Source organism: Sinocyclocheilus grahami, unplaced genomic scaffold (genome assembly GCF_001515645.1).
Source record: "Sinocyclocheilus grahami isolate Dianchi unplaced genomic scaffold, SAMN03320097.WGS_v1.1 scaffold241.1, whole genome shotgun sequence".
In the NCBI taxonomy this organism is placed as follows: Eukaryota; Metazoa; Chordata; class Actinopteri; order Cypriniformes; family Cyprinidae; genus Sinocyclocheilus; species Sinocyclocheilus grahami.
In genome coordinates this window covers 671,986-681,927 of record NW_015505420.1, presented here as the reverse complement: position 1 = coordinate 681,927, position 9,942 = coordinate 671,986, and the positions used below count along the sequence as shown (strand labels likewise).

Here is a 9,942-nt window from a genome sequence, read left to right as displayed (position 1 = left end):
TTTTTTTTTTTTTTTTTTTTTTAAGTTTTAGTTATTTTAGTACATCAAAGAAAAAGAGAAATGGTGCTTTGGTAGCTGAAATAAAGATGTAAAAAATAATAAATAGGTTTAATATATAAGTTTAGTTTTTCATATTTCTTTTATTTCAAGTAGCAAAAATGTTTTTTTTTTTATTGTTAACCCTGAACACATGGAGTTTCTGTGCGCTCCGTCTCTGATGTGCCAAAACGTGACCGATTTTTGTTCATAAAATCCTGAATATTTTATAAATAAGTGCATGTGTAGTAGCAGGCTTGTGTGTGAGAATATGAGTGCTGGGCAGTGTTGGGGGTAACTCATTACAAGTAACGCGAGTTACGTAATCAGATTACTTTTTTCAAGTAACTAGTAAAGTAACGCATTACTTTTTTAAATTACAAGAAAAAATCTGAGTTACTTTTTCAAATAAGTAACGCCAGTTACTTTTTCCCATTTATTGACTGACAGCTCTCCTGTCCCCATGTTGAGAGAAATCGGAAGTGCGGAGGAATTGTGTGTGCTGTGTGAACATGATGCTACTGTAGTTCTAGACTAAATGTGAACGTGCATTAATTCATCCCACTCACAAAAAAACAGATTTAGTATTCATCCAAATTCATTAAAACAGTGAAATGCAAACTCAGAATATGACGCAAACCTGCAATAATTAAATATGTTAAATAACACAAATGTATCTAATCCCATTTTATTAACTAATGTCTTTGCTGCTGACCTTTGATGATCCAGTTCAACCATACTAATAGGCAAAAATGACTTTAGATAAACTAACAATTGTGCTTTGTTTTTTTTATTGCTGAAGAGTGTTTCTTCTCCTGCGTTCTACTGTACAGACGTGAATTTACTTTTGCTTCAGCCTGAGGTTTATCCATTACACTTTTTGGCGTGAAAGGGCTTTTATATTTGCTATAAATAGAACTAATCAAGCCCTGCTTATATTTAAAAAGTAACGCGAAAGTAACGTAACGCATTACTTTCCATAAAAAGTAACGCAATATTGTTATGCGTTACTTTTAAAAGTAACTTTCCCCAACACTGGTGCTGGGTGTCAGTGATATTGGGGTCAGGTTAAAGCTCAGCTCAGCAACAACAAAAGAACACAAACAACAGGGCAAAATCATCACGAAAACTATACATATCAGTACTGTATAATAGTTACACAAACATCAACACACCCTGATCCGATTTGTATTGAATACGAAAGCACTAACAGACGGAATGTATGTTTTTGATTCGTAAACAGCCATAATAATCACTGATATAACACTAGGATTGGTCTATATAGTATGCGTGCTTATATTTAATGAAATGTACTGTAACTGTGTACTGTTTTTAGACGCGTTTCCTTTAAATCTGCATAATGACCGTGTATCAGCTGACTGTCAATAGATCAGACGACAACACGCCGAATAAACAGGACAAAAACAGCGCAAACCCACCGAGAACGAGAGCGAAACGACATTTACCTGAAGCACATTATCACCTCAGATCCGTCAAACCAGTCCGATGAGAAACCAAATGATGGAAATGAGAGAAATAACGCGGAGTCACCGCGTTAATGTAACGTTACATCCATCAAGACTCACGATGACACGAAATATAATATAACGTCCTTCAGCGAATAATGAGCCTGAACGCGAACTGCTTTAAAATCGATCTGAAGCCGTTTCAGTGCAATATTATGAGCTTATTCATGACTGTTGACGGTATTTCATCGCCAGAGAGCGAAACTCGGCCGCCATGATGAAGCTCACCGTGACTCACCTCACGGGCCGCGGATTAAATCCCGCTCCGCTGCCTGCATAGACAGCACGGGATTACTGCACGCGCCTTTGACGCTCCCGCTCCATTTTGTGTACTAGACAGGGGACTTGAGAGGTGTCGAGACACAGCCTCGCGCTCACCGGGCAGGTGGAGCTGAAACCTGAACCAGATAATAAACAAGAGAAGGGTGGAGACCGACAAAGTGACAGAATAAATGAATGCATGTGCATTCGTTAAAATTTTTTTTTTTTTAATTATATATATATATATATATATAATAACACAATATAGCTACATGTTAAGAGTCATAAAGAAACATAAAAAAAAATCTAACTTTAGTATTAAAGGTCAGTTATCTCATTTCTGCGCCACTAGCGTCACCAGACCTGATCAAAAATATTGATTACTTCCACTGATCTCTATTATAGATCAGTGATTAGCTACTTCTAAACCAATTGTCCCAAACGCACACTACTGTGCCTAAGAATTTGATGTGTTGGACTCTAGTTTAAGGGATATATCTTCAGATTTCTTGTTTTGTTGAAATATTTTATTCATAATCAATGATCCAAACATTTAGAATTTATTCTTTTTATTATTATTTTAAAATAATATATATATAATTTCTTATTATAGCTTATTAATTCGTTTAGTTTCTATGATCACATTTTTCGTATATGTATGAAGAAGAAGAATACTACTGATATAGCTCCTGTAATTACACCATGTGTCTAGGGGTCACCAAACTCAGTCCCGGAGGGCCGGTGTCCTGCAGAGTTTAGCTCCAAGCTAGGGCTGCACAATTAATCGAATTTCTAATCGCGATTACAAGTACGGATGTCACAATAATGTAATCGTTCAACGCAGCAATTAATCGTTCAAAGTCCACTTATGTTATTCTGTGTGCTTAAGATCTGTTTTTTTTTAGTTATCTTAAGAGTTTTTCCATTGTTTTAATTTTAATGTTTTAATGTGACATTATAATACCATGCATATTTTACCTTTTTTTATTTAAAGAAGAAACCAATCCAATGAAAAGATGCCGTTTGAGGCTTAATACTACAGTAATGCAAAAAAGTTTTTTTTCGGTTTGAGCGTTTTCAGCTTGTTTGTTTTCATCTGAAATTATGGCATGCGGTTGCTTCAAACAATGATATATCATCATTCGATGTAAATTGTGATAATCGTAATTAATAATCGCAATTACAATTTCAAGGGAATAATCGACAATTATGATTTTGGTCATAATCGTGCAGCCCTACTCCAAGCCTAATAAAACACACCTGAACCAGCTAATCAAGGTCTTACTAGGTATACTTGAAACTTCCAGGCAGGTGTGTTGAGGCAAGTTGGAGCTAAACTTTGCAGTACACCACCGGCCCTCCAGGACCGAGTTTTGTGTCCACTGGTCTAATCAGTCCATCAGTGTTGACGTTGTCCTTTTCCTGTAGATCCAGTGCGATCAATCTCATCTACAGCAGATTGCAGCTGATTGCATGAGTGCAAAAGGAAAATTATTTGTGCATGAGAAAAAGTGTGACATTTCAGGACTGTAACAGATCGCTGTGCTTTCGAATATTAAACTTGACATTATCACTACAATGCATATATATTTTTTGCTATGCAACTATTAATTCATTCCATAATTTAGATTATAAAATGTTGCCGACTTTCAGACATTGATGCCTTTTCAGTTTACAATGACAAAATTACAGCTGTTGTGCATTTGCATTTATTAATTAATCATACTAGTATTAATTTATTTAGTAATGAATCTAAATAGTATTAAGTACTTTTTGTATTAAAACTGATTGTACTTATTTTAAAGAAATATGTGTTTGTAGACAGTAAAGCGTGTTACTGTGTCCACAAGAAACACAGTAAGACAAATCCTGTTGGAGATCAATTTCATTAGCAAAAAATGTGTGGTGTAATAATATGAAACATTTTATCACACCAGAAAGTTCCCATTGTGTCCAAACTATGTTCAGCTGCTATATTTCCTCTGTTCAAATGAACCAATAATAACTGCAACTCATGTGGTAAAAGCAGAGTGTGACTTTCCATCAGTATGTTGACCCAGGGAAATAATTCTATACTTAGATTAAATCAATGGGATATGTGACCTAGTAAAGGCTAATCAGAGATGAATGAATAAAAAGCAGAAAGGACGTGTTAAATGTGACAATTCTCTTATTAGCATGTGACTCTACAGACTAATCACTTAAGCGCTCATTATTCCCTTGAGTCAAGCGGCTCATTACTCTGCCACGAGTTACATCTGAAAATGTCAGAACATGTCATGAATTTAAGACCATGCCAAATGATTTATTGTCAGTTCTCTCCTCATTTAATATACTGTAATTTCTCCTCCTCTAACAGATACATTGCAGAACATATGGTTGTGACAGGCTTCACATGCAGGGATGAATGTGTCATAGAAGTCTTCCTGAACTCAACATTTATCAGTCATTTTGATGACATGCTTGTTCAGATGCCTGCGACATAGTCAAGGGTGTTTCGCATGAACAGCAGAGGGCTGAGCACCGAGCCATGGGGAACACCTGGATCCGATCTGAGACACTACGAGCTTTGATAGTGGATTCTAACAACTGTTGACTAGTTAGTCAACAGTTCAAATATCCAAAGCATATTTGTCTTGAAAAGGAGTGGTTTCATTCAACTAAAACACACAGCAAGAGTAATAGTTTAGGGGCTAATCTGATCACCATACTTTAACATTACGCTCTATATAACTGAAACTTAGCAATGACCAACATGTTTGCTCATTTTTGCACATTTTTAATTTTTGTTCACATTAAGAAGTGAGATATAACTTTATGCTGTTCCAATGCATGAAGTCAAAGAGCTACACTGTTAAAAAGAAAGGTTATTTATTGGAATTAATGGTACCATGAAGAACCTTTAACATCCAAGGAACCTTTCCATTCCACAAAAGTTTATTTAGTGGAAAAGGGTTCTTTAGATTATTAAAATGTTCTTCACAATAAGAAAACTTTTTTTTAAAGAACTGTTCACTGAAAGGTTGTTTGGGAACCCAAAATGCTTCTTTTATGGCATCGCTGTGAAAACCTCAGTTTCAGAAACTTTATTTTTTAAGAATGAATTTACACAATAAACAGTCACGTGTTAAATTATGGCTGCCATTCACCTGTCTGATGTTATGCCAGATCACGGGCCGTTAATGACACACATCCCTGTTACTGGATAATATAATGACCAGTTCACTGACCTAATCAGGTCACATCATTATCATTTAGATGGTTAAGGCTCCTTGATTGTAGCTAACAGGGAATAATGTGATAAAATCACGCAGCAAAGTGGTATAAAAGAGTCTTCTTACAGTGTACAAATGAACATTGCTGCTTAAAAGCTAAATCGCTTCACTAGCTCTCAATTTCAGCCTTGGTAAAGTAAGTACTGCATCTTTACTTAAAAGTATTGTTATATTTAGAGTCTGTTGTGTTACTATTGTGTCTCTGGCACAGATATGTTTGGAGGTTTGCTCTCAGTGGTTGGTCTGCTGTGTCTGCTGTCCATTTGTTCAGCCTGTTATATCTCTAACTGCCCCATTGGCGGCAAACGAGCCGTACAGGATTGGCCGTCTCGACAGGTGTGTTCATTCATTCATTCATGAGAACTTCTTGGCCTGAAATTGAACATTGAGCTTTAATTTCCTCCTTCTCTGCAGTGTTTGTCATGTGGTCCCGGCGATCATGGTCGGTGTTTTGGTCCCAGTATCTGCTGTGGTGAAGGTATCGGCTGCTTGGTTGGCTCTCCAGAAACACTCCGCTGTCTGGAGGAAGATTTTCTTCCTTCTCCATGTGAAGTGTCTGGAAAAGCGTGCGGTTATGAAGGACACTGCGCTGCTCCTGGGGTCTGCTGTGACTCAGGTTAGTTTTACCCATTTATATTATAGACAGAGGTGTAAAATACCTGATTACTCTATTAAAGTATATTTAGGGAGATTTTGTACTTTACTCAAGTGCAATTTAAACAGACTACTGGAATACTTTTTTGAAGAAAAAACATAGTTTTACCCCTTACAATTTTAACTTGAAAAGTATTCATTACATTTTTGCAGATTGTTTTCTACCATCTCATGCACATCAAATATAATAAATGAAAGCTCAAACATGCATGCTTGACAAATGATGAACCAATGATGTTTGTTTTTGACCATTAAGCATGTACTTTTATCAAGGAAATTTCTGTGATAATAAAATCTAAAGAGGCATATTGAGAAAGCTAATGTGCTTTTCCATCCCAAAACTTGTCTGTCTGACATAATATTTTGAGCAGTTTAAAATGATTAAATGATTAAAGAAGAATCTCTTCTCTCATTTTTATTTTGCTATGCTACTTAGTTTTTAATACTTAAATAAAATTTAAAGTTGAACTTTTTTTACTTTCACTCAAGTATGTTTTGGGCTTGATACTTGTACTTTTAATTGAGTAAACCTTTCACTCAGTATGTACTTTCACTTAAGTATAACTTTTGAGCTGAAATTTAGATTTGTAATCATGGCTAATCAAATGATTATCATGCAAAGAAATCATAAAATGATTGTGATGGGATGCTAATAGGGATTAGAGGGGATAAAAGAGAAAAACTGTGTGGTGGGCTTAAATTACTATTTGAAGAAAGAAAACAAGAGATTTCATAAGTTGTGTTAATAATGATATGATTTATGTAATAAGACAACAATAAATATATATATATATATATATAGAGAGAGAGAGAGAAAATTAATGGAATTTTACATCTGCAGCCAAACTGTTGTACTCTGCTTGTCCTGATGTGTATTCAGCTAAATATAATTGATTATTTTGTACGTAAATCAGAGGGCTGCAGTATGGATCAGTTTTCTTTTTTAATAAATCTGCAAAAATGTCAACAATTCTGTGTTTTTCTGTCAATATGGGGTGCTGTGTGTACATTAATGAGGAAAAAAAATTAACTTAAATGATTTTAGCAAATGGCTGCAATATAACAAAGAGTGAAAAATTTAAGGGGGTCTGAATACTTTCCGTACCCACTGTATATATATAGAGAGAGAGAGAAAATTAATGGAATTTTACATCTGCAGCCAAACTGTTGTACTCTGCTTGTCCTGATGTGTATTCAGCTAAATATAATTGATTATTTTGTATGTAAATCAGAGGGCTGCAGTATGGATCAGTCGTGTGCGAATGGGGACGCTGACGGTCCAGCCACCACTCAACCTGCCAGTAGCCAAGATCTTCTGCTGAAGCTGCTGCAACTGTCAAACCACGCCCACCCCTTCAGACTCCACCAATGAAATGCTCACAGAATTGTGACATCATCTCAGGAGGAGCCGACCACCAATCACAATCATCACCAAATTTTTGTAAACCAACTTTGTATAGCCGCTAGGTATTTGTATAGCTAATACATAGAAGCGGATATTAGTAGTGCTGTATTGATGATAGCTTGACTGTACGTTTGTGCAGCTATTAAACTCTTGAGAGAATTCCTCTGTTTAAGTGCATTTCATCACGCCCACACATTCAACCAGAGACTAGTAGATCTGTACATTTTCAGCAGATAATGTCAGTGATTTTTGTCTATGCAAAGGTGTTGCAATGCAGATGCTAAGATGCACTTAGTGGTGTGCAATTTACTTGCCAAAAATGAATGATGTAGACCTGCATTAGACACGGGCCCGGCTGCAGGACGAAATGACTTAGGGCATGTGAAAATGTTAGGGCACTTAACTTTACACTATGAATACACACAGATAGGAGAGATTTTGAATGCAGCGCTCCCTAAAATACTCCATATGCAACTGCAACACAACAAAGGTGTCACAAAAGTTGCCTGACAGTAACCAGACACACAGACTAACAACGTTTAAACACAGCGTAATGATAGACATCCTACCTTTTTAGAAGAGCTGCTATCTTCTTGTGCTTGGACCAACGAGCTGCTGTGTTCATTGACTTCAAAGCATATTTAGTTTTTTACATTCTGTCTCATCTGCTTCATTGCTCTGTCCAACGGAACTTTCAACTACAAACTGCTTTACTCATGTATTTTCTCCATTTGGAAGAACTTGCTTGTTGCTCATCATTGCATTGTGCCGACACTGCTTCAAACTCACAACTGAGATTCTGAATGCGCTCACACACAATGCACAAGTTTTAGGCCATAATTTGCTTTGATCTTGTTTGCGGGGTCAAGGAGGAGGAAAATTTTAAGTACCATCAAAGCAACGAATTTGAAATCCATTTCAGATTTCAGTCCAACGTTGATCAAGAAGTCATTTTGCCATTGTACTGAGCAGCCACTGTTGTTTTCTTAACAAATTTATACAGGTTGTCACACAATGAAAAAACGCTCTGGCATGTTGTCCAATGACATTGCGCGCACCACCACCAAATGCAATTGATGGTTGAAACCAGAGCCGATCCTCCCTATACGCAAAGTACGCAAGCTGCGTAGGGCCCCCGAAACACCAGGGGGCCCCCTTGCTCTCAAAGATGATTTAATTTTAGTTTAGTTTAGTGGCCAGTGGTTATGAAAACAGCTTACGTCATTTCTTTTAATGCTGTGCGCTGTCGCCATTTCTACGTAAAAATCAGTCAAATTATGTAACGTGAATGTCATACAGTGTCTTACTCGAGACAAAAAAAAAAACAAGTTGAAAGCGTACCGAGCCGCAGAAGAGACACCGTTTCTCAAGCGGACAAAGGCATTTCATTCATTCATAACTTGTCATTCATAATCCAATCCCCCCCGCTGACACAATTTTGCGTAGGGCCCCCAGAAGTCTAGGATCAGCTCTGGTTGAAACAGTAAATGTATGGCACTTCACTGTTCACTTTATCCTGTCGAATGTTTTGCAAACCTTCACCTTTTATGACATCACGCTGGTTATCTCTGTTAAGACAAGATTAGTTAATGACAACACATCCAAGTGTCACAGACAAAAGCTGCTTGTGAACTCCGTATAGTTTTTTAAGTTACAAGGCCATAAGTGATGTGATGTGAACACTTTAGCAAGTTCTATGTCTTTTCAGAGAGAGTAAATGATCATGGACAAAAAAGTTTGAAACAAATAACTATGCAAAAAAATACTTGCGATTTCTATCTAGCTGTCTAGAGTTGAGGTCCAAAAACCGAGCTTGCTAGGCAGGCCCGGCTCCAAAGTGAACTTTGTGTGAAAAGTGAACAACAAGTGCACTTTAGCCTGACAAAACACAATATGTACAGATGTCTTGTTCCGAAACAACAAAAGAAAACGACTTCAGTTCACCAGGACACAGCTACCACCTCATCCATTTGCGGCGATGAGGTCAAGTTCATCAGTAGCTTCTGATGTTGTCAAAAACACCATTACACACACTCAAAAAACAGTGCAAATCCTCACCAGCCAGTTCTGAAATCATACCCTCAAACTGTTTTTGGAGGGAGGGACAGATGCTTTTTGGCCACTTGGTATCAGTCACGTCTAGAGCATTGCACGGGGCTGTTTCCTACTGTTTCCTACTCCCGCCCGCTCCCATGATTTTTGTGTCCACTCCCGCCCACACATGCAAACATACTGGTTTTGACACACACACCTTCCAGGTGCGCCCTAGGCACATCATCAGTGATGTAACCTGGGGTCATCCGGTGTTTCGGGTCTTTCAACATCATACACCCTTGCCCAGGCGACCCAGCCAGGGGTGATCAGTCCCGACTTGTGTCTAGGTAGCTTGTATAGTCCACGGATCGCCCTTTTTGATCCACAGCCATCTTGATGCCCTCACATGATCCATGATATTCATGATGGCTTTATTCTTGTGCAGTCCCCGGATTCCCAAGTACTTAAGGGCCCTGCATAACGACTGGCCGGCAAACCTCGGTGGGGAGGCAGCGGGTCTTCCATCCCGTTACGGCATTTGCCTGCCAACTCCTCGTACTAGGCCCTCTTCCGTTCAAATGCCTCTTTCATCCGGTCTTCCCAGGGCACAGATAATTCCAGTAGAACCATTCCAGTAGGACCATGTAGCGTCTGGACCAATCAAACACACAATATATATTTTGTTAGCTATATTTAACAAATACTCTGTAACGCCCCTCAGTTAACAAGCCACATGAGGACCTATGGACCC

The 9,942-nt window shown here is 37.9% G+C and overlaps 2 protein-coding genes across 2 annotated transcripts in view; one reads left to right on the top strand and one right to left on the bottom strand.

Annotated features, from left to right (window-relative positions):
• The window catches only part of LOC107597950 (ATP-dependent RNA helicase DQX1), a 16,834-nt gene extending 14,951 nt beyond the window's left edge, over positions 1-1,883 (bottom strand). The window contains exon 1 of the mRNA XM_016289163.1: positions 1,503-1,883. The gene's annotated coding sequence lies outside the window, so the exon portion shown is untranslated. The remainder of the gene's footprint in view (positions 1-1,502) is intronic.
• Positions 1,884-5,174: 3,291 nt separating this feature from the next.
• oxt (oxytocin) lies at positions 5,175-7,309 on the top strand. Its single transcript, XM_016289171.1, has 4 exons — positions 5,175-5,234; positions 5,310-5,434; positions 5,513-5,714; positions 6,985-7,309. The coding sequence occupies exons 2-4, from the start codon at positions 5,312-5,314 to the stop codon at positions 7,122-7,124; spliced, it is 465 nt and encodes a 154-aa protein (XP_016144657.1). The 5' UTR covers positions 5,175-5,234; positions 5,310-5,311; the 3' UTR covers positions 7,125-7,309.
• Positions 7,310-9,942: the final 2,633 nt, after the last annotated feature.